The sequence below is a fragment of the Myotis nattereri genome, assembly GCF_964212035.1.
Source record: "Myotis nattereri genome assembly, chromosome: 7".
Classification (NCBI taxonomy): Eukaryota; Metazoa; Chordata; class Mammalia; order Chiroptera; family Vespertilionidae; genus Myotis; species Myotis nattereri.
This window is the reverse complement of record NC_138082.1, coordinates 11,027,239-11,053,237: the sequence shown is the minus strand read 5'-3', so window position 1 is coordinate 11,053,237 and position 25,999 is coordinate 11,027,239. Positions and strand designations below refer to the sequence as shown.

At 36.2% G+C, this 25,999-nt stretch overlaps 1 protein-coding gene across 1 annotated transcript in view; it reads right to left on the bottom strand.

The window, feature by feature from the left end:
- Nucleotides 1–311: 311 nt before the first annotated feature.
- The window catches only part of CARF (calcium responsive transcription factor), a 37,618-nt gene continuing 11,930 nt past the window's right edge, over nucleotides 312–25,999 (bottom strand). The window contains exons 7-16 of the mRNA XM_081096171.1: nucleotides 25,538–25,628; nucleotides 23,743–23,932; nucleotides 17,046–17,166; nucleotides 14,870–15,013; nucleotides 12,768–13,001; nucleotides 10,660–10,822; nucleotides 9,426–9,489; nucleotides 3,589–3,722; nucleotides 2,792–3,161; nucleotides 312–1,302 (exon numbers count right to left, since the gene is read on the bottom strand). Of these exons, the coding sequence (XP_080952297.1) occupies nucleotides 1,202–1,302; nucleotides 2,792–3,161; nucleotides 3,589–3,722; nucleotides 9,426–9,489; nucleotides 10,660–10,822; nucleotides 12,768–13,001; nucleotides 14,870–15,013; nucleotides 17,046–17,166; nucleotides 23,743–23,932; nucleotides 25,538–25,628 (1,612 nt within the window). The 3' untranslated portion in view covers nucleotides 312–1,201. The remainder of the gene's footprint in view (nucleotides 1,303–2,791; nucleotides 3,162–3,588; nucleotides 3,723–9,425; nucleotides 9,490–10,659; nucleotides 10,823–12,767; nucleotides 13,002–14,869; nucleotides 15,014–17,045; nucleotides 17,167–23,742; nucleotides 23,933–25,537; nucleotides 25,629–25,999) is intronic.

The window sequence follows — 25,999 nt, the reverse complement described above, 5'->3', positions numbered from 1 at the left end:
CTTTAAGTTGATTTCTTGATAGTTATAATTGACCTTACAGAAAACAAAAGCTTATATTGAATATTTAAAGTAAATATACTTACTCAACAAGCAAATATATATAACACATCAGTTGTTTTAGTTTTAATATAAACTAAATTTTAAACTATTAATATTTACCTTTAAGTACTATAAATTCTAATACCATCAATTCAGTAAAAACTTTGGCATAAAAAAATAAATACAACTCAAATCCTTTCCTAACCAGAGCTGAATCTTCAATATAAAATAGGAAGGAATCCTCTGCTGATATAAAAAAGTTCCCCAAATTATCTGTAAATACCATGGAATTTTATTATTCTTTCAGAATTTTTTCCATTTCTACATTTTTCTACCCATAGGTAGAGTTGTATTACAATACTGCATAAATCCATGTAATATACATTAATTTCTGTTGCTTATTGATTAATTCAAGTTAAAATTCTCAGTACTTACCAAGATCCTATAAATTTCTACTAGATTACCATTAGTGTGCTATTGGTTTGAGTTACAAGTATAAAAATCAGAATGAAAGACGCTAAAATGCAACTATACACAGTTTCCACAGATGTGAGTGCTGGGCTTCGTGTTATGAAGTAAAATCTATTGTTTATTTTTCCAAATGAGAGACTACAAGTCTTCTCTCACCTATCTGCCAATTTAAAACATTTCTTCACAACTTTAAAGAGGGAATAAGTTCTTTTAGAAATTTTAAAAAGCATCACACATGCTCGCGCGCGCCGCGCACACACACGCACACACATGCACACGCACACACACGCACACACACACACGCACACACGCACGCACTAAGTTTTTTGTTCTTTTTCATTTTTTAAGAGCCAAAATTAGGTATTTCCAGGGAATAAGTTAGATAACTATTTGTGTTCAAGCTATATTACCATGGATAAGTTCAGATAGCCTTTTGAAATACTGGCCTCATCAGATACCTAAAAGCATAAGAATTATACAAAATAAGAAGTGTAAAATATCTCTTAAAGTAAAAATATAAAATTGGCAACAAATATCAGTTTTAAATAAAAGCTACTCATCAAACCAGTCTTCAGTCCACTTATCACACTGCTGAGGTTTGACAATATTCACCTTCTTTTCTATGACATCAGAGGTCACCAGAGTTGTACAGTTCAGAAAAGCTTCAACAATTTATGTAGCAGATAATTTCTTATAGTCCAAAATTTTTTTTTGCTTCCATAGACAATGCTGGTTCTTTGGGTTCCTGTTTAACTAGGTTCACAGAAATGGTACCTTCTGGGTTTTCTTCAACTTTAAAAGAAAAAATAAAAGAAAATACCTAAAGGTTAATATAATTTATAACACAGGGATCTTTAGAATTATATAAATTAGAAGCAAAGCATAAAACAATAGTTTGGAAAAAAGAACTAGGTAACTTAGAAAGGCAGTTGGTATATTTGAGAATTTAGTGCTCCTGACATCCTAATAGCCATTCATGTTACATTCCTTCAGTATGCTTCAAGTAATGAAAAAAGGAAGAGACAAGAAATCTATGAAGTTATTCTCCTCTAAAGATACTTTGACAAAAACGTAGTCCATAATGTGATAAAATTATAAGGAATAACTAATATTTAAACATAACTATAAACGCATCTGTGACTGAAAGTTAAGAAGCCTCCCATTATTTCAAAATAACTTGTTTTGCAAACAGCAGGCATATGTATCATAAATTCACAAATGTGTTTCCATTGCCATATGGTTTTCACATGTAGTCATATATTAAGAAAATGTTCCCTCTCTAAAGAAACTTCACTATATAAGTACTTTAGAAAAAATACCACAACTTAAAACAATAGTTCTGCACGAGCTATGTGTTTGCTGATCTAAAATACTTCAGAATAGCCCTGGCTGGTGTTTCTCAGTGGCTAGAGCGTCAGCCTGCAGACTGAAGGGTCCCAGGTTCAATTTCAGTCAAGGGCACATGGCCAGGTTGCAGGCCGATCCCCAGTAGATCAATGGAAAAATATCCTAGGGTGAAGATTAACACCCCTCCAAAAAAAGTAATATTTCAAATAAATTTAAAAGACAATAATTACTTTCTAGAAGGAACGACTTCACACTTTTCTTTACCCAGAAGAATGATGATTAAAAATGTAGGGAAAATATATGTTCTAAGGATAATGTTTATTAAGATTTTGCTTTTCAAAGCAAATCGCAAATCTTTTCCCACTAAACTGCCCAATCCAGAACAATTAGTGGAAAAAGAAGTGACATAGGTCAAGTAGGAGTTAACAGTCTATTACTATGTTGACTGGGCTCATTACAAAGTGAAGGTAACAAAGTCATGTATTATACCCAAGTCCCCTTTCAAATTCCACAGAACTCAACATTTAAGTCTATAACTCAAAATTTTCCTTTAAATCTTTATATCTGCCCACTTCATTCCATTTTCATTATGTGCATATTAATTTTTCTATAGTAACCTTTTCACTAAATAGTTTTCCCTTTAAAGTTTAATTTTTCATGGATTCTAACATCACCATAGATTTTCCTGATCTAACATCACCACAGATTTTCCATGTAAAGATAGGTTATTAATGAATAATTACAGTAGAGAAAAAAAATAAGTTTGTTATTAAAACATATGCTCATAAAATGTTTTCCCTTTTTCTCATAGCTTTACTTGATTTCTTTACATATTATAAACCCACTGAGTAGAAATGATAGTTTTTTTTCTAGTGTAGTGACGATAGCTCATAAAGTGTTTTTTAAAAAAAATCTTAAGATGACTTTAACTTACTAAGAGGTGGGTGGCTGTCTATAATTTGTATTGGAATGGTCTGTACATTTCCCAACAGAAACCGATGAACACTTCCTTCCAGATTCTCTGTATCCTCAGCATCTCCAGCGTCCACCAGCTGAACCACTGCAGCCACATTTTGATCTCGTGCTGGAAGGTTACCCATGGTAGAGGCAATACTGTTGTTTGGGGTAAGGCATGTATCTGTTTGAAGGCCATGACTTTGACCACACTGTAGAGAGTTATTATTTATTACGGTACTTCGTATTGAATCCAGAGGTCTTGAAGGACTAGAGGAGAGGTGGTCATTTACTGATATCAGAGCCGGTGATCCATCAGGAGAAGTGAATCTTGGTTGCAACTGTAAACCCTTTTAAATCAAAAAGAGTTACATCAAAACGTCTGAATTTACTATATAATAGTTCTCATAGGCTGTATTATTCTTTTGACACAAAATCGGAGTAAAATATAAGAGTACAGTTGTAAACAAATATTATGTGAGGACAGAAATAAGAACCAAAGGAAAAGTAGGAAAACTAAATTTTATTGCATGCATAGTCCACTCAAACTTTTTCAAAATGTATTGTTTAAATTATCATTTTAAATCAAGATACAAAAAGTCAGGAAATTAACAACAAAAACATATTTGATCAGTATTATAATTCTATAACCAATCCATGAGAAGGAGGAGGAGGAGGAGGAGGAGGAGGAGGAGGAGGAGGAGGAGGAGGAGGAGGAGGAGGAGGAGGAAGAAAGAAGAAAAGGTCTCAAATTTGGCTATTTTACTGAATTTCTACCTGTAGTTGTGTGAATATTTTTGGCTGAAATGAAGAATGTGAGGAGGAGAGCAAATGGGCTGATTCTGGAGACAAAGAACCCCTTGTCTGATTTGTTTCCACTTTGGTGGTAGACGATTCTTCTGGTGAATTTCCTAAATTATATAAAAAATAAACTATTAAAACAAAAAATGTACGGCTTCTAGGATACTAGACTTCATTACAACCTTAACTATCAGAAAATAAGGTAAAAGGTTTGAAAAGAACTTTAAGAAGTTATCTAGTCCACTATTTCCAGAACATGGTAGATTATCAGAATCACTAAGGGAACTTTAAAAATATATAAATTCCTAGGTTCAACCTCTATTAAATTTAATTCAGTACATCTAGGATATACTGGAAAAGGAAATAATTTTTTTTTTCCTTGAAAGACTCTACATCTGTAACTCTAATCAAATCCATTTTCCATGCCATGATTCTGGATCATACCTAAACTTCTCTAAATCTGAGAAAACTACTGAACCTCTCAATTACACGGACCAAACTTAACTCATCTTTGGTAGCCCTAGGACAATGCCTGGCATAAAGTAGGGCCTCAATAATAACAGTATTAAATTTCTTTCAATAATTCATTAAGGAACAAATGTTTTCTCAATATTTCAATTTGTAAAGTAAATTGTCCTTAGGGAATTTGATTCCTTCTCATGTAATTCTTATGTTAACCCAAGTATATTTATCGTTTTAAATCAATCACAAACCAATTACCAACAGCCATCTATTGCTTTCATAAATGGCACTGGTGTCAGACAAGGATGGCTTTTTTCTGTAACCTTCAACATGCTATTTAACCCATTTCTAAACTTCAGTTTCCTCATCTGTAAAATGAGGATAATAAGGGAATCTTCCTCAAAGGACTACTGAGAGGATTAAACATGACTCTCACATTTCTTGCCTTTTTCATTTCTAATTGTCCTTCTACTTCATTCTGCTACGACTACTATGGTCATACCCTGGACTACTCTACATCTAAAATCTCTAATTCAAACGTCCCATTCTCTGATCACAACTTATCCTCCCAGGTGTTTTTGCTCAGGTGCTCCATTACAAATTGTTCTTCAACCTCCTGTGAACCTCTAGTCAAGTGATTCCTCAGTTTTCTTCAGATCTATCAACTTCTTTCTTAATAAAATTATCTCCCCATCCAGCTTAGCGTGCTGGGTTTATAATTTTAGTCTCACTCTTGGAAATATCCTGAACTCCCTTGTCTCTCTGTCTTTGGGTCATACCCACATAGTAAAACCCTAACTCTGGATGAAAATGGCTTCCACTGCCTATACATGTGAAGCCAAATGCCACTGAAGAAGAAACTCACGGCTACTACCAAAACCAATTCATGATCATCAACATCAACCTGATGGTCACCTGTATCTGACAACCTTACAATGTTTCTCTCTCTCTGTTTTAGGGATGATATCTAATCTCCATTGTCTTAAAATCTTGGCCACTCTTCCCGAGATCTCTCATTTTTAGCACTCTTACTTCAAAGAGAAAAGAAAAGCTATCAGATAGAAATTTCTTCAACTTCCCATCACCAAAGCAATCAAATATCTTCATCTTCACCTATTTCTCCAGATCTCTCCTGTCTTAAAATGCCTTCTCTCAACCCCATAAACCCTTCACAGCAAACTTCTTGAAAAAGTAGGCCACACTGTCTCTATTTCTTCATCTCCCATTCACTCTTCATCCACCCATATGGCTCCCACCCAATCCACTCTACTGACAGGGCTCTGACATGAAAGCTTTCCAAACCTGGTCTCATGATCTTTTTCACTCTCCCTTATGGTCACCAATACCTATTCTTATGCCAGTGTTACTGAGCTCAGTAAATGCCTCTATTTGTTAGCTGCTCGTGGAAGAAACTCAGGAATCATTCTAGATTATTCCCACTCTTTTACCTCCTGCACCTATTCAATTGATAACCAAGGCCTTTAGTTCTACTTTTAAAATAACTCTTAAATCTGTCCACCTCCAATATGAATGTCCCGTTAAACCAGAGTCATATTTCAAAGGCACAGCTGAAAGAGCCTCCTAGACCTGTTTTGCTTATTCAGTTTTATCTCCAAGCATTATCTATGCTGAAAACCACACTAACTCTCTTAATTCCTTGAATATGACAAGCTCTTTCTTGCTTAACCTTTGAACATGCTATTCCTTTGATTGTCAAATTCCTATTTATTCTTCAGTTCTTAGTCTAAAAGTCACTTTCTCAAGTGTCATTTCCCTACTCTCTGGACTGTTATATGTCTCTATCACTACTGCCACAAAATTTTGCAAAAACTCTCTCATGGTGCTTTCCCTAACAGTGATTAATTAGAACATATTGTTTGGTATCTTTTTCTCTTGCTAAACTTTCAATTTAATCAAGAAAGAAACTTACTTGTTCTCCATTAGGCCTGCCATTTATCACCTTGAGTGAAATATGCACAGAACAAATGAATAATGCTAAAGAGTTTGAAAGTTATCTGTAGTCAGTGACTCAAAGGTTAATATGCCCAAGAATAAAGAAATAATTGTGAGAGAACCAAGATGGCGGCATAGGTAAACACCTGTACTTGCTGCCTCTCACAACCACATCAAAACTACAACTGAAGACAAAACAAATATCATCCAGAACCATGGGAAAGCTGGCTGAGTGTAAGTTCTCCAACTAGAAGGAAAGGAAAAAGCACACTGAAACTGGTAGAAGGGGTGGAGGTGTGGAGGCACGTGCGAAACCAGCTGGCAACGGGGTGCGCTGTAGTTGTTTTCAATCGGGAGGGACATACAAGCTCCCAATTGCTCTGAACTCCAGTTCCTGGCGAGACCCTGGGGACCCAGACTCATACAGGGAGAAACTGGACTGTCTAGCATCGGGACAGGAACGCGAGGGCGACTTTCTCTGAGGTGCTTGCAGAGATCATTGTTCCTGCGTGGGGGCACGGAATGCAGAGACACGGAGATGCAGGAACCTCCCCGGTGCAAGGCTGACTGGCAGCCATTACTGTTTGCTCGCCCTGGTGATTCCCTGAGACCCTGCCCCACCCAATTTACAACCCCACCCAAGCTGTGCGCAGTGGCTTTTGCATATGAATGGCCTGTTCTTTCGCAGTCTAACCTAACAAACTGCAGCTGGGTCAGAGAGCTCCAAAAATTCCAAAAGAAGTCCCAAGGCTCCGCAGCAGCAGCCTGCCTTGATTCACAGCTGCGCCTCATCTGGGCACTTCCAAACCCCAAACAAAGGAGGAATCTGCAGATCTCTCTGTAGCTCCTGCTGGGTGGCCTCAGGCAGTGGCTGACTTTGCACCTCCTTGGAGATCCAAGAGCCAGTGTACCCAGTGGTCAGTGTGAGACTATACCAGATTATAACTCTTCACATCCATAAGCGACACACTCAAGGGGCAGACTCAGTGAGCACCAAAGCCTCACTGAAGCAAGTCCTGCCACATAAGGGTGTCTCCAGCACAGCAGTTCTCCCCTTATAGACATAGCTGGTCCTCACAGTCAATTGGCCTGGAGGTCAATTCCTCCCAGTAATACCAACAGCAATCAAGGCTTAATTAACTGTGAACACAGCCCACAAAGGGGTGCACCAAGAGTGTCCACCTCAGGTGATTGTGGAGGTTGAGCCACTGGACCCTATAGGACACCTACCACACAAGGCCACTCTATTAACACAGGGAAGCAGCCAAAATGTGGAGACAAAGAAACATGTCACAAATGAAAGAAATGGAGGAACGCAAACTACTGGATACAGAGTTCAAAACCACGGTTATAAGGTTACCAAAGAATCTTCTAGAAACATCTGAGAAATTTAGTGAGACCCTCAAGGATATGAAAAAGGACCAACTAGAAATTAAGCATACACTGAGTGAAATAAAGAATAACGTACAGAGATCCAAAGGCAGACTAGAGGGTCTCAAGAATCAAGTCAAAGATTTGAAATATGAAGAAGCAAAAAACACCCAACCAGAAAAGCAAAAAGAATCCAAAAATATGAAGATAGTGTAAGGAGCCTAGGGGACAACTTCAAGCGTACCAACATCTGAATTATGGGGGTGCCAGAAGAAGAGAGAGAGAGCAAGATATTGAAAACCTATTTGAAGAAATAATGACAGAAAACTTCCCCTACATGGTGAAAGAAATAGACTTACAAGTCCAGGAAGCGCAGAGAAGCCCAAACAAAAGGAATCCAAAGAGGACCACACCAAGACACATCATAATTAAAATGCCAAGGGCAAAAGACAAAGAGAGAATCTTAAAAGCAGCAAGAGAAAAACAGTTAGTTACCTACAAGGGAGTACCCATACGACTGTCAGCTGATTTCTCAACAGAAACTATGCAGGCCAGAAGGGAGTGGCAAGAAATATTCAAAGTGATGAATAGCAAGAACCTACAACAAAGATTACTCTACCCAGCATAGCTATCATTTAGAATTGAAGGTCAGATAAAGAGCTTTACAGATAAGAAAAAAACTAAAGGAGTTCATCACCACCAAACCAGTATTATATGAAATGCTGAAGGGTATTCTTTAAGAAGAGGAAGAAGAAGAAAAGGGTAAAGATAAGAATTATGAACAACAAAGTGACAACAAATATATATCTATCAACAAGTGAATCTAAAAATCAAGTGAATAAAAAATCTGATGAACAGAATAAACTAGTGAATATAATAGAATCAGGGGCATAGGAAAGGGAGTGGACTGACAATTCTTGGGGGAAAGTGGGTGTGGGGGGTGCGGGAAGAGATTGGACAAAAATTTTATACCTATAGACGGACGAGGACAGTGGTGGGAATAAGGGCATGGGGTGGGGTGGGAACTGGGTGGATGGGAGCTATGGGGGGAAAAAAGAGGAACAACTGTAATAATCTGAACAATAAAGATAAAAAAAGAAATAATTGTATTCTATATAGTTATTCATAAATTTATTCTAAAGCATTTTTTAGGTGTTAACTTTTTAGCACGCATCATGCTATGAACTAGTTATATTAATTTGAATAAAATACAATCCTTGTACCCCTGAGGAGCTCAAATCATAATGAAGGATACAGACGTGTAAACAGAAGGATACCATGTTAAATGAAGAGGTAAATACAAAAGAGTAAATAGCTAACTTTATACAGGGGGTGAAGTTAAGAAAGCACTTACAGCCAAAGAGATTATTATTTGAGTAGTGAGTGGAGTTTGCCATGCGGAAGAAGAGAGAAGACATTTCCAAAAGAGAGAACAAAGGGGTTGAAATAAGTTTGGGCTATTGAGAGAACACAGGAGTTAGAACATACGAGAAAAATCAGTTTCCTGATCAGAGTATCTTAGTATTAGTACTGGAATTAACCTAACTTTACAGTAAACTGTGATAGTAATCAGACTCAAATTTCAATCATAAAGAACCATAAGAGCTGATTATAAGAGGGAATTTAAATAGCTGGAATTATTTTGATAAGTCCTAACATAGTTACTCTTTTCTCTTTGAGCCATGATTTCCTTATCCATTAAATTTGATTAGATGATGCCGAAACCGGTTTGGCTCAGTGGATAGAGCGTCGGCCTGCGGACTGAAGGGTCCCAGGTTCGATTCCGGTCAAGGGCATGTACCTGGGTTGCGGGCATATCCCCAGTAGGAGATGTGCAGGAGGCAGCTGATCGATGTTTCTCTCTCATCGATGTTTCTAACTCTCTATCTCTCTCCCTTCCTCTCTGTAAAAAATCAATAAAATATATTTAAAAAAAAAAATTTTGATTAGATGAGATACTATCTTAAATGTCTTCCAGTTTTAACATTGTTTGATTTTATATTTTTAAAGGTATTAAGATAACCTACCTTCTGCAAATGTTACTGTCACAGTCTCTCTGAGAATATTCCCACTGTCTGTAGTCCACTGAAGCTAAAAAGGGAACATTCACTTCAGTATAATATTAAAAAATATTTTAAAACAGCAATACAACTGTCATATTCCGTCAGAGTATAATTATGTTTTATTATGTAATTATTCTTTTCACTTGTTTATATTCTCAAAGCACAAGTATATTTCACTAACTAAATGCATTAGCTTCCCAAATTCAGATAGCAAGACTTTGGTTAGAAAGTGTAGGTGGCAAAGACCATTGCTAACCAAATCTGTTTTCATTCCTGAATTTGGGATAAAGAATAATTAAGAGTTTTGAATAGCAAAGACTAATAGCTCTAGCTTTAAAAAAATATCTAAATCTATTAATCTATTCAGTTACTGAATTTGGATAGTAAAAATGTGGAGAACAAAGAATATTGTTGCTGATATTTTAATGCCATAATCACTACCTGCATTACAATAACTAGTTTCTGGGTAATTATATTAATCTCTTCAGAGCAGGAAAAATTTTTATAGAAATTACCAATATTCAGAGGGAAACTATCACAGTATGAAGTAACATTAACCCTTTTCAGTCCAACGTCGAGGCTGACTCGACAGACCAGGCGCTAGGAGCAGGTCCAACGTCGAGGCTGACTCGACAGACCAGGTGCTAGGAGCAGGTCCAATGTCTAGGCTGAGGTCGACACCGCAAACAGGTTCAACATTCAATCCTGTCAATTAATTTGGATCAGACTATTTGAATTCCAAAAATAAAATTGGACCGCAAAGGGTTAATATCCATAGGTGGAATATAGAACATTATTACTTTGTTTATTCAAGTGTGAACTATTCTATTTAAATTTACCCATCTACTTAAAAAGGGGAAAATATACATAGCATGTAATCAATAACTGTCTGTTGAATGGATAAGGTATACTTTTTAGAGATAAACTATGCTGATTTTTAAATAAAGATTACTATTATTATTATTATAGTCAGAGTTGGATATTCAGTGGTTTTTCTTCTTGTGAAAGCAAAAAACAGATTTAGTTAAATCATCACTTAAGAGTTCACAGTATTTACGTTTTAAGAAAAATACCCCTATTTTCTCTTATATCATAGTTACTTACATGGCCTAATTGCAATCATCCCTATTAGTCCAAATAGTAATGGAGGCTGAGAAAGATTATGTAATAAAACAAGGAATTACAGTTGTAATCATACCGTTGCTGGAATAATCTCTGAGTTAGATACATTATCTCCATTTCTCAAGGATTTCTGTACTTCATGGATGTGATTTTTTATATCATTTACAGTTGGAAAAAAGGATAAATTATGTCTTTCAGGTACCTCATCAGATTTGAACAGTTCTCTTTCCACAAATTTTCTGTAGATAATATAAAATAGAATAAAACATAATCTAGCGATTTACTTTAGATCACATGAGATAAGGTTCTCTTTTTAGCATAAACTAGTATAAAACATGGTTTATAGCTTTATAAGTACTTTAACTTTTTCCATTTTCATTTCCCTACCTTTAATCATAGAATTCATGTGATTAAAGAAATGTAATATTTACATTGGTTAAACAACTGTATATCTTAGAGTGAGCTTTACATTTTTATGATTTAAAGGAATCACTATTTTCAATTTAAGGATGTTTTTGAATGCCTACTAGGTCAGGCACTACACTGAACACTTCACATCAAGTATCTACTCAAACCCTTAATATAATCCTTTGCATTCCCACTTTATGGATAAGGAAACTGATAGGTTGCAGAAGTTAAGTAATCTGCCCCAAATTGTACACTTACCTAATAAGTAAGAGAGCTTGGGCTCTCACTCAGATTATTTGCATAAATATCATGTTATGCTGCTTCTAAAAGGCATCAATTAATATCATATAAAATATGATCTGCTTGCATTTTACAAGTAGACAAAACAGAAGATAGAAACAGAAGGCAGTATTGTCATATAATTATATAAAAATAGATACATAAAATAAATTAATACATAAAATTTTGTGCATTACATTAGGTAGACCATATTGCAGAGGTGTATTAGACCTCTGTCCTTAAAATTCAGTTTTAGTAAATAGTGAATGGCTTTACCAAGTTCTGGTTCTAGTCTAACAATGCCTCAATGAAAATAAATATAAAAAGCCTAAGAAATCTGCTAAATAATAAAGTAATGTATTAACTAAGGAATAATCCTAGAAAATACTCATTAGGTTATTCAGATCAGACTACACAACAACGACTACAAACAGGTCAATTAAGTACAAGAAATCATGGCAAAGAGTACAGGCTGTAGATTCAGACCTAAGTTGCAGTTCTGCCTCTATCTCTTAAGCTAGTTATTTAACCATTTTCTCATCTGCAGAACGAGGAAAAATATACCAATTTTATAGTAGTAAGAATAAATGAGAACATGCATGTCATGTACATAGCATAACACCTGGCACACACATGGTAAGTGCCACATGACAATAATAGTTACTAGTAATTATTATATCCTGAGTATCAATAAAATTAGACCAGAGTGCTACATATAAAATTTCATTAGACAAAGAACTGTCCATATTCTTCTGCTGTAATAAAATATATTTCAAATACTTTAAAATAAGTACCTTGACCTAGAGGTTTTAAAATCTTTGGTTCTATACTTAAATGTTACACTCAAAACCATAAAAATCCTACAAGAAAACATAGTCAGTAAAATCTAGTATCTTTCTTATAGCAGTATTTTTTTCTGATATATCCCCTCAGGCAAGGAAAAATAAAAATACAAAATAAACAAATGTGATTAAATCAACTAAAATGTTTTTGCACAGTAAAGGTAACCATCAATAAAATGAAAAGACAACTCACTGAATGGGAGAACACATTCGCCAATACATCTGATTAGGGGTTAATGACAAAATTTATAAAGATCTTATAAAACTCATCATCAAAAAAACAAATAATCCAAATAAAAAATGGGCAAATGACCTGAATAGATACTTCTTCAAAGCAGACATACCGATGGCCAATAGACAAGTGAAAAGATGCTCAATGTCACTAATTATCAGAGAAATGCAAATTAAAACCACAATTAGATATCACCTCACACCTACCAGAATGGCTAACATCAATAAGTTAATAAATAACAAGTATTGGTTGGTATGCTGAGAAAGGGGAACCCTCGTGCACTGTTGGAGGGAATGCAGATTGGTGAAGCCACTGTGGGAAGCACTCTAATGGCATATTTACTGAAAATTTCTATAATATTAAGTGTATTACTTAAAGCAACAAAAATGAAAAACATATTCGAGCAATTTGTTTCTACTGTACCTTAGATGTTTCCTTACTGCATACACTTGTTCTATTCCTTGTGATACTAATTCTTGAATCTTATGTGCTACTTGAGGATGTAGACGTGAGGGTAATGTACAATTCTCATCCCTAATTGCAGTTTCCTCTTCTTCCAGAGAGGACACAGGAAAAGGGGGAGGTGACAAAGGGAGGGAGGGAGTCTCCAATTCGTGATACTGATGAGCTTGCTGTGTAGGTAACTGTACATACCACCTGACAAGAGAAAATATTTAAAATTATATTACTAGACAAAGGCAAGAATCATAATTACATCTGGTAATACTTATCAAGAGAAGGAATAATCCTTTATGAAAAAATTATATATTATTATATCATATTAAACATAAATTTAAATTGCCCTCTGCTTAACTTTTCTAAGATTGGCTTTAAATCCAATTACATAAAAATCTTTTTGTTTTTAACAGACTTTTTACTATGGCCATAAAGTTAAGGAAGGTACAGGATTTAAATATATATGAAAATGGTATTTTAAATCTCCTATTAAGTAAATTTCACCTCAAAATAATGAGACTTTTTATAACATTATCTTTTGAATTGTGTACTTTCCCACTCATCTACCATTTTGTCCCCAGATTACAACCCCTGTGTTGCACCTATTATCCTTCCAACCAAAAAGTGGACACAAGATTGAGCTATGTGGGAGAACTGTCTCTGACAGGAGCTCAACAAACTGCCTGTACAGCATTCCAGCTCCTGTTACCCAATGAATAAGACTAAAAGGTCACTCATACAATAGTGCAGTGCACAAAACAAAAGAAAATGAAACGATCTGGTAGGATACTGTTTTAATTGATATATCTGTACAAAATGTTTGCAATGACTGATATTGCATAAAATGGAGCCTACTTAATTAAAAGTTATATGCAATGTTCTCCAAACTGAAAGATCTAATTATTGAGTCTATTTATTTTTCATACATCTGAAAGTTTTTTTAAAGATCATACAAAAACTATGACCCATACCCTTGACCCCATTATACAATTGCAAATTCTAGACTGATACATAAAAGAAAACTAATATTTCTTCTTATTTAAGACCTTAGGGAGCCAAATATGAGGGCAGAAGATGAGTTTACTTTGGGTGTTAAGCACATAGTGTAATATACATATCAAGTATCACAGAAAACTCCACTTGAAATCTATATAATTATATTAACCAAAGTCACACAATAAATTTACTAAAAAATTAAATTAAACTTAAAAAATTTTAAAACCTTAGTATAAAAGATATAAAACAGAATTTTAGGGCTTAGGATTCATTTCTGGCTGCTACAAGTAATCAAAGATGGGTTAAAAAAATATTCAAGTAACTACAAGTTTGGTTCCTAGTAAGTATCTAAAACAAAGTACTAAATACAGTATATAGTGAAATGTGTTGCTAAAAATGTATTTGTCATTTTGGAAAAAAACTTCCTTATGGTATACAGAATTGTTTGGTCAAATTTAGCCATGATATCTGGCTGATAAACTCAATGGCTTATACCAGGGGTGGGGAGCGTATGGCCTGCGAGCCATAAAAGGCCCACGAAATCATTTGGTCTGGTCCTGCCAAGACATTAGGGGTGAGGTAATTAAATGTTTGACCAAATATAGCAGGCTAATTTTTTTCTTTGTTTTTCTTTTTTAAAATTTATCTTTATTGTTGAAAGTATTACATATGTCCCCTTTGTTTGTTCATGTTTCTTCCCCATTGATCGCCTCCACCCCACCCTCACCCCGTCCCAAGCCTTCACCACTCTATTGTCTGTATCCATGGGCTGTGCATATATGCATATACTAGTAAATTCCCTAGCAGGCTAATTTTTAAGTTGAAAATTTTGTATGGCCTGCAAATGATATTATAAATATCCAAATGATCCTTAGCAGAAAAAAGGTTCCCCACCTCTGGCTTACACAGTGTCAAATCATTTTAATACTTAGGGAACTACTAGTGAGGCATCCACCTTATAAAAAACCGTTAATAAAATAACTGGAAACCGTAATTATTATTTCTCTTACAGAAGGAATTCTTGCAAATGGAGCTAATTTATAAAATAAAATAACGTCATATAAATGTCATACCTAAAAACACCACCAGCATCTACCAAGTTCTTCTTTAGCATGTTAAAGGCTTTCTCTTGCTCCATTCGTATTATTTTCTTATCAATTTTGGGGTCTGTAGGAACTCTATATTCAGGAAACTTTTGTACCTTTTTAATGTAAATTCTTTTTATAAGAAAAAAGAGAATTTTTTTATTATATTGAAATCTCAAGAAAACCTAATTTATCAACCAGAAGTTTATTTGAAGCATTGAAATTTAGAAAAAATTCAATTATTCTAGAAAGCGTTCAGAGGATTATGTGAAAGGCATGCTATATTCTCAGTGCTTCATAATACTTAGCAAATTAACAATAATCATAATTTCAGTAAAAATACCTAAATACTTCTGGATATTAGTTGTTTTTTTTTGTTTTGTTTTGTTTTGTTTTTTTTCCTGGATTTGCCACTTCTTCATTCTCCTGGAAGCCATCATTACCTCATACCAGGATTACTTTACTAGTCTCCTTCTGGCCTCTGGACATCCAGTCTTTCATTACTTAAATCCACTTGACACATCATTGCCACAATAATTCTTCACATTTACACTTCTCTACTAAAGAATCTATCTGCTCTTTAATGAAATAAAATATCTTAGCAGCATTCAGGGCATTCCATATGATTCTAGCTTTTCACCTAGTCTTTTTAAATATATATAGATTTTTATTGATTTCAGAGAGGAAGGGAGAGGGGGAGAAACATTAATGATGAGAATCATTGACCAGCTGCCTCCTGCACGCCCCCTAATGGGGATCAAGCCCACAACCCATGCATGTGCCCTTGACTGGAATTGAACTCGGGACCCTTCAGTCTGCAGGCTGACATTCTATCCAGTGAGCCAAACCAGGTAAGGCACTTTTTACCTAATCTTACTTTCAATTACCTCAAACATAAAATTGCTTTTCCTATGAAGGTTATATCATCTCAATGGAGAAATCATCCTTCTTCCTCTAATACTAGTACCAAATATACAATCATGCCTATCTTTATTTATATAGTCTTCCTAGCCTACAATTTATTTCCTTTAACTCTCTACCTATCCAAATTCAATCTAAACCTCAGCATCCAGGCTTTCCATACATTCTGTCCTATTAATGTGTTTGCATGGTTATATTCTCTCTCTGAAGATAGTTAGCTAATCCATACGATATACTATTATGTTCTCTAAAAGTGTTGTTTACTGATCTACTCCAACAACATTTTAAGTTCTACATGATTAAGGAAAATCTTATACTTGTTTTAGTCTCCCTACTTCCCATGGCACCCAAATGTAGTTGCTGGGCACAGAGTAGATATTCAGGAAGTACTTATAAAAAAAATAGAGAATAAAATTATTTCTTCACATATAAAAATTTTTCTCCCAAGTTACATGTAAAGTTTTAGATCTATTACCCTATGCAAAAATCAGCTGAAAATTTACAAGTCTAATTAAATAAATGATAAATTAAGTAAATAGTCTATAAGTAGACTATTATATGGCTATTAAAAAGGAGCCATGAAACTAATATGTTATATGTCAATTATATCTCAATTTTAAAAGTAAACTTAAAAATGTTTTTAAAGAAATAACCAGTGCATTTATATACAGTTATGACAGCTTTCGGATATATTTGGAATGAAGAAAAGCAAAGTGTATAGTAGTATATACCATTACATTCAAACTAGTCTGAAGCATAATAGCTGTCTAGTAAACAATCACAATGGGCATTCAGAATGAAAATAAATCAGTGTGAATTTACAGAAGGAAAGAAGGTACACTCCTACCGAACTTTAAAAAAAGAAAATATTAGTAAGCTTTACTGAGATATTTAACATTTATGAGAGTAAAGTCGTATACAGCAATACGACTTATTAAAATAAAGTGTACACACACACATATACACATATATGTATATGAGAGTAAATGAGAATATATATGCATATGAATACACACACACACACACACACACACACACACACATATATAGTCATATACACAGAATAACTTTGGAAGGTTATTCGAGAAACTGGTAAGAGTTGCTGCTTTAAAGAGGGACAAGGGAGCAAGGATAAGAAGAAAATCAGATTTCACTGTATATTTTTTGGAGCTGCTAAAACTTTAAAAAGTGAATATTAGCTATTCAAAAATAAGTACTTAATAAGAAAGAAATGAAAGCTTACCGGGCTGGACAAGTGGCTTTGTAGAGGTGACAAGGCCTGCTTTCCTGCTCATTGATCTTTTTTAACTGGAAACCTCTTCTCCTTGGCCCATACTGACACTCCATTACCACGGCTCTACTCCCTGTGGGCCAAGACCAACTATTGATATTATATCAAGTATCTATCCATTCTGGGTACTAGATTAAAAATAACTTGGTGGTGGCTATATCAAAATCTATACTTTATTATACAACTTCAAGGAAAGAATACAGCAATATGACTTATTAAAATAAAGTGTACAAATAAATTTAAAAGTTGATTGTAATATTTAGCAAACGTACCACATTATGTTAAGTAAATGAGTATTACATTTACTGAATGTCAACTGGTATTTACAACATACATATGATTTTAATAAAATTTACTATTTTATAAATAGAAATTAGCACATGCTGTATTTGTGAATAAATAATATTTAAAATTATATTTCCTTTTGTAATTACTTATTTCCTTTTTTCTATTTTGGGCTGTTATAATAATGTAATAACCAGTCACTAAGATGACCCCCAATGATCCCTGCCTCCTAGTTCTCATGTCCTTGCGTGATTCCCTTCCCTTGAGCATGGGCTAGACTTACAAACTTCCAATGAACATAGCTGAATTGACAGGACATTATTTCTTATATTAGGTTATTTAAAAAGTCTGTGACTTCCGTCTTGAGTACTCTCTTGCTTGGATTGCTCTCTCTGGGAAAAAATCAGTGTCACGTAGCAAGGCAGCTCTATGTAGAGACCCTTGTGGCAAGGAATAAGGTCTGCTACCAGCTGCATGTGTGAGCTTGGAAGCAGATCTACCCCCCCCCCCCACCCCCCGCCCCCGGCACACATGAGATGATTGCAGCTCCAGCCCACACCTTCACTGCAGGCTTGTGAGAGAACCTAAAACAGAACCATCTGCTTAGCCATCCTTGGACGGCTGACCCCCAGAAACTGTGAGGTAAATGCTTGTTGTTTTCAGCCTCAAGTGTGGGGTACTTTGTTACACAGTAATAGATAATACAAATAAGATGTAAAAACTATAGTTAAGATTTTAAGTTGAATATCCTATTCTAGGGTACAGCAAACTTCTAAAATATAAAAACAAAAATGCAAATCATAAATTAAAATGTTGATAAAGCTGACATTAAAATGTAAAACCTGTATTTAAAAGGCACCACAAAGGTAAAGTAAAAACAACAGTTTGAAAAATAGTATTTTATAAGGCACACAACAAAAGATTAAAATGCAGAATATGAAGAACCATAAATAATTTTTTTAAATAAAGAAACAACCAAACAGAAAAATGGGCAAAGGCTAAGAACAGGCAATTCAGAAAGAAAAAGGATATCAAACTAACAAACAAAAAGATGTTCAACTTCACTAGTAAAGAGGGAAATACAAATTGAAACAATAGTAAAATACTATCTCACATTCCTCAAATGGCAAAAATTTTTAAAAATTGACAATAATCTAAAAAAATTGACTACACTGATCAAGTTAACATCACTAAAAGGCGTCACACATAGGTAGCAATAAGGAGGCAGAACTTATGAAGTATTCTTGCAAAAAATACTTTTATGAAAACTGAATCTTCACTTAATTAAGCCTCTAAATCTAACAGTTTATAGGAAGTAGAGAAGACAAAAGGACATGTTAAATTACACCAGAGATAGAACCAGCAAAATCCAGAATATGGCAAACTCTACAGAACAAAGTATCTGAGGGGAAACAGGACAGAAACTTTTAGATAAAAATAAATGTAAGATATATTTTAACCAAATATAATCTTTGACCTCTGTTTGGATATGAATTTGAACAAACCTATGGAGAAAAGAATTGAGATAAATGGAAGAATGGGAACACTGGACATTTTATGACATTAAGAAATTACTGGTAATTCTTTTAAAGCATGATAATGGGAGTCTCCATACACACACACACACACACACACACACATACATACATACATACATACATATATACACTAGAGGCCCGATGCATGAAATTTGTGCGAGTAGGCCCTCGCAGCCCCGGCTTTGTCTGGAAGGTTGTCTGGAAAGTTGTTCTGCTGTTCAGCCATCCAGTCTAATTAGCATATTAGCTCTTTATTATATAGGATATATACTATATATACATATACATATATAGAGAGAGAGAAAGAGAGGAAGAGTCCTTATCTTTTAGAGACATATACTTTAGTATATACTATATACTTTGGTAATTGTATGTGAAATGACATGAATTTGCTGTAAAATTATCTTGGGGGTGGGGAATGAGGCAGTTGGGATATAGATAAGACAATATTGATAACATGCTGACAGTTGTTGAAACTGGATGATGGATACATGGAATCATGAGATTTCATATATTATTAACTCTACTTTGATAGACATATGAAAATTTTCATAATGTAAATATTTTTTAAAGAATAACAATGTGCCAAAACCGGTTTGGCTCAGTGGATAGAGCGTTGGCCTGTGGACTGAAAGTTCCCAGGTTCGATTCCGGTCAAGGGCATGTACCTGGGTTGCAGGCACATCCCCAGTAGGAGATGTGCAGGAGGCAGCTGATCGATGTTTCTCTCTCATTGATGTTTCTAACTCTCTATCTCTCTCCCTTCCTCTCGGTAAAAAATCAATAAAATATATTAAAAAAAATAAAAAGAATAACAATGCTAAATCATAGAGTGAATATGGGAAAAGGAAATTTTCCTACATTGCTGAAAGGACAAAAATTGGTACAGGTCATCAATGCTTTGTGTATGTTTCTGAATCTAAAAAGCTCAAAAAATAAAATTTTTTGGAACCCATTTACTTACAAAATCTGACCTGAACTTTATGAAGCGATTTGTTGTCTTGATTTCTTCCTTAGTGTGACTATCCATAAAATATTACTGTTTGATTATGTGTTACTACTGGCCCGGTGCACGAATTCGTGTACATTGAAAGGAAATTAATTAGAAGAAATATTTTAATATTGCTATTTGCCATTTCTCTATAATAGAAGTGTCAACCAAATTCACCATCGACAATGACAGATGGAAACATATGCGTGCGATTGGCACCAGCAAGAGCTTTATATGTATCATGCATGCACGAGTCAACTTAGCCCTTTTTTATATATATATATATATATATATATATATATATATATATATATATAGTATATATATATACAAAAACTTGCTTAATTAGACCTGCCTTCTGATTTAGCTAAACTTTTTCCAGCCCAGTAAAGCACCCCAACTTCTCTTCCAGGTAATTGTCAGCAACACAGCAGTAAATATCAACACAAAGCAGATTGTTATTGTAGATCATACAAAGAGAACAAAGGGTGAAATATTTAACTGCAGCAGCGTTTGACTATATTCTGTGCAGTGAGAATACCTGAAGTCATTTTCAAGGTCCACCATTTCTTTTCAGGTGGGTCAAGTTTCTAAGCTTTCTAAATCTCTGTTTGCTGGCTAATGAAAAGAGAATAGGATTCTACCAAGTCTCCTATCTACCTACTCCAGGACTTCTGTGAGGATCAAATGAGATGAGGCACAGGAAAACACTTCACAGACATTTGGTTAAAGTGTACTGACTATGAAGCAAGTCGTGTTCCTGGGCTGAAGAAACTCCAAGGAGGCCAGTAGTCACTAGGGAGAGGAAGCTGGTCGTTGCTACATGATGTCATTACCCGGCGCCCACAGTGACCATTTCCAGGCTGGGCCGGGCTGTGGGCTGCATTTTGCATCGTGGGGTCTCAGCAGCGTTGGCTGCGATTTGGTGGGCTGTCGCTCTGGGGTGGTGGTGGGGCCTGAGTCCCACTTGGGGGAAGCCCAGTGTTGCTTTGTCGACACCAGGTCCACACTGCCATTCTTTGTAAATGGCCAGGGCACATCGCGGCAGCTCCTGCATTGTGCGTTTGCACCCTGGTGGTCAGTGAGTGTCATAGCGACCAGTAGGAGGGGCAGAGGAACACTTAGCATAGTAGCCTTTTATATGTATAGACTAGGGGCCTGGAGCACGAAATTCGTGCACTGGGTTGGGGGTGGGGGGAGTGTCCCTCAGCTCAGCCTGCCCCCTCTCACATACTGGGAGCCCTCAGGCGTTTACCCCGATCACCCTCCAATCACCTGATCGGCCCCTTGCCCAGGCCTGACGCTTCCGCCAGAAGTGTCAGGCTTGGACAGGGGACCCCCATCTACCCCCAATCACTGGCTCTGACCCCCGCCCAGGCCTGATGCCTCTGGCCCAGGAATCATGCCTGGGCAGGGGACCCCCATCTCCCTCTGATCGCTTGCTCCACCCCCCGCCCAAGCCTGATGCCTCTGACCCAGGCTTTAGGCCTGGGCAAGGGGACCATCATATCCCCCCCAATCCCTGGCTCCGCCCCCCCACCCAGCCCTGATGCCTCTGGCCCAGGCATCAGGCCTGGGCAGGGGACCCCCCAGCCCTCGATTGATGGCTCCGCCCCCCACCCAGGCCTGATGCCTCGGCCAGAGGAGTTGACCCTCATCACCCTCCGATCGCTGATCACTGGATCGGCCCCTTGCCCAGGCCTGAGGCCTCTGGCAGAGGCGTTAGGCCTAGGCAGGGCGCCCCTTGCTCCCCGCGGTTGCAGGCTCCGCCCCTGCCCAGGCCTAACACCTCTGGCCAAGGCATTAGGCCTGGGCAGGGGACTCCCAGCTCCCCGCGATCTCCCGCTTTGCCCCTGCCCAGGCCTAACGCTTCTGGCCGAGGCATTAGGCCTGGGCAGGGGACCCCCAGCTCCCCGCGTTTGTAGGCTCCGCCCCTGCCCAGGCCTAACGCCTCTGGCTGAGATGTCCGGCCCGGGCAGCAGGGACCCGCAGCGGCAGTGGCCCCACAATCGCAGCTCCGCTTTAGGCCCAGGCAAGGGACCCCTAGCTCCCGGGACTGCCAGCTTCGACCATGCCCAGCTCCCATCGCTGGCTCTACCCCTACTTCCTGCTATCACTGGACAGGGCGGCAAAGGCCCCCCGGCTCTTAGCTCCCCCCTGGGTTTCTGATCACTGTCAGTGGCAGGGGGCTTCTTCCTGCTTTCTCTTTCGCCTCCCTGCATTGTGCCTACATATGCAAATTAACCGCCATCTTTGTTGGCGGTTAATTTGCATATTGCCCTGATTAGCCAATGAAAAGGGTAGCGGTCGTACGCCAATTACCATGTTTCTCTTTTATTAGTGTAGACTAGAGGCCTGACACGGGTGGGGCCAGGTGCGGGGAGGGGCTGCAGGCGGTTGGGGGTGCCTATTGGGGTCGGTTGGCCGCTGCTGTGCACATTATAGTGATCGGTCGTTCCGGTCATTCCAGTTGCTTGGCTTTTATATATATAGATTGTCTACACAATACATGCTAGAAGTATTTTGTAACATTACATTATTATAGTCCAAAAATTCAAACTTCTAAAACACATGTGGCCAAAAACAATTGGGAGAAGGAATTTTTGAACTTGTACAACCACTTTAGTGAACAACTTGTGAGAATCTCTTAAAGATGAAATGGGCATAAGTCACAACTCAGTAATTCCCCTTAACACATAATTACATCTTTTCAACGAAAATGTATATTGTGGAGGTCTGACTATAGCATTTGTAATATTGAAAAGCTGGAGACCTGAATGATTATTTATAGAAAAGTAATTGTGTTTTGGTCATATGCTGGACTGTTATATAATAACTAAGTTGAGTTAACTGGGATTTAAAAGTATCAATATGGATAGATTTCAAAATAAGGGTGAGTAAAAAATGTACATAATAATGTCTACAATTTACTATTTATATATATTTTTTAAATATTCAAACAAAATGTATAATTATAGATACAAATATGTATGGTAAAGTATAAAAACAGACTGGAAAGATACACACCAAATTCATGTAGTGGCTATTTGTGAAGAGTTAAAAAGGAATTAGAACTAGGGTAGTGAAAAAATGTTGCATTTCTTTTATAGAATACTGATAAACCTGGGCACAAGCTACATTTATCTTATCTTCCTCTAACTATTTCTTTTTACCCTCAGAGGTCCAGGATGAGGCTGCAACTCTTCCAGCTGAATCAGTACCCACATAGTCCTGGAATAAATCACTTATTTTTAGGTTCTGTGGGGTCTGACTGGTCTTGGGGTAAATATCTGGGAATTGTCTGAAACTCTACTGTTCTAGTAAACACTAGTGTTTGAGAATACTGTATATAATGCATCTGTTGCTTGAGAACCCTGATATTAAAATTCTATATATAAACCCTTGATTATACACAATTCTATATAGTAACTCAAGAGTTATAAGTTATATAAAATGGACATAAATTTGTACCACAAGACAAATCAAAAGAGGAGAGAATATCTGGAGATTGGATAAAAAACAAAAACAAAACACAAGAGATATACATATTTAAAATAATAAAATTGCTTACTGTTTAATTTCTATGAAAGAGGTGCACCTGGAATCTCAATATTATTTTTTATTTTCAGCATATCAAAAGGAAGCATGATTTATTGAATATATTAAAATGCAATTTTACAAAATATTGGTTATGTTTATTTTAAGTATTCTTTTTAGTTTAATATACATTTTTATCAATTAACATTTAGTTATCATCTACCAAAATGAAAACCACAGTTTCAGAATGGATCATGGCGACTGCTGAACCTTTTAAAATATTTCTTTTAAAAAGTACCTGTATTGACAAACGGAATTCCATCATATGGGACATACTGCGATTTCCACATCAAACGTGTAGCTGGCTTGGCTGGGCTTGGAGATTGGCGAGTCCCCCAAACACTCTGTGTTTGCTGCTTGTGAAATGTTAAAACACTTTCTAATTCAGTCTCACTTACACAGTAGCCCCGGTATGAATCTCCAATTTTCTGCATGTAGTAAAATTAAATAACAAAATTATTAGCAAATATGTTTCATTGTACAAAAAATTTAATGAGGTGATTGTCCAAGATAAAAGACTCATCAGCTCTCAAAAGACAATGTCATTTCTCCTTCAGATCAATGGTCTATTACAACCAGCAGATCTGGTCTGAATTCAACTAGCGTCATCAAATAGATACTGTCCAGGTATTTGTTAGAGAATGCCAAACTCACTGCCATATTGACTTTATCAAAATCTTGTTAGAGACAAATATTCTTTAAGGAAAATAGCTTGAAGAATATATCATGTATCCATTCTTCTAGATACTTAAAATTCTCCCCCCATATCCAACCAAATCAGCATAAAACTAGCCACAAGGTACTGGTTCCCTGTGGGGCTTCTTTAATGAAACTGATTTTGATATTATGCCATGAATTTGTTTGAAAACCTATGAAAACTGTGATTATCTTATATAAAAATGATGTCAAAGAATTTGTTCATTATATTAGCATTCTTTTCATGAAGATCCTTCTCTGGAATTCCTGTCTGACCTTAAGTGCCAAAAATAAGTAATGGGTTTTTCTTTTTCTTAGTTTGTGGAAATTAGCATAAATACTTTTATCTAATGGACACAGAATTTACTAATTAACTTGGTTTCCCCTTTTGAATGTAGATGCTTAGAATATAGACAAGTATATATATATATATGTCTCTGTATGTATATATACTCAATACAGTATATATATAATGTATTATAGAATTGTATACCTAAAACCTATATAATTTTATTAATCAATGTCATTCAATAAATTCAATAAAATGAAATAAAAAAGGAAGAAACTGGTGATATATATTTGGGGATTTTTATAAAAGTGATAGTTGAAAGTCAACAAAGTTGATAAGCTGTATAAGGGATAAAATGTAGAGAAATAAAATAAAGTCGAACAGTGAACTTTGAAGAATTTCCACTGAGAAAATGAAAATAAATAAGCACAAGCAAAGAAAGAGAAGGAATGGTCAAAAGATCAATAGTAGAGAAAAATGATGGCAGCTGATCAATGATTCTCTCTCATCATTGATGTTTCTCTCCTTTTCCCATTCTAAAATCTATAAAAGTATATATATATTAAAAAGCCACGTTTATATTTTCATGAAAGACAAGGGAAGAAATGATAGTGAAGTGAGAAGATTCATATTATCTCTACTTTAATAGATCATACAAACTCTAAGGAATAAAAGAATAGATGAGAGATACAGCCTCTGCTAGTCGTTTTCAAAAGTAGACATTTTGGGCCTTAGCTGGTTTGGCTCAGTGCACAGAGCATCGGCCTGCAGACTGAAGCGTCACCGATTTGATTCCAGTCAAGGGCACGTACTTCAGCTGCAGGCTCAATCCCTGGCCCGGTCAGGGTGCATGCAGGAGACAACCAATCGATGTGTCTCTCACATTGGTGTTTCTCTCTCTCTCTATCTCTCCCTCTCCCTTCCACTCTCTCTAAAAATCAATGGAAAAATACCATCCACTGAGGATTAAGAAACAAAAAAAGGTGGACATTTTGGGATGAACTGTAATTCATTAAGTGAATCTAGGTAAGGGTTGTTTTTAATTCACCTCACAACTCCTAAGACGGCAGGCCCATATAGGTGTGTTAGAAGAAAGTGGCTGGAGAGGAGCCAGAAACGGTTCTTCAAGCATTCTGAGACTGGGGAGAAAAATATTTAAATATACGTTACAAGTTACACATATACATGGCATTCAACTACTTTATTCTCTTAGGCAGTTTCAAAGACAAAATATTGAGGTCATCAATAAGAAATTAGAATAATAATGACAGATTGATCTGATGGGTATATTAATTATAATTTTATTTAATCATGACTATTTTAGTACCTGCTAACACAAATGCCCCAAGTTTGTGTTTCCAAGTACCTGTAGTTCCAACAATTCAAGTATTTTATTTGTCTCGTTAAAATCGTATTTTATATTTTTCTCATTACATAATTATTTTCATTTATTAAAAAATGAGCTAATAAAACATCTTCAGCTGACTTGTTAAGAATAGCATGATAGCTG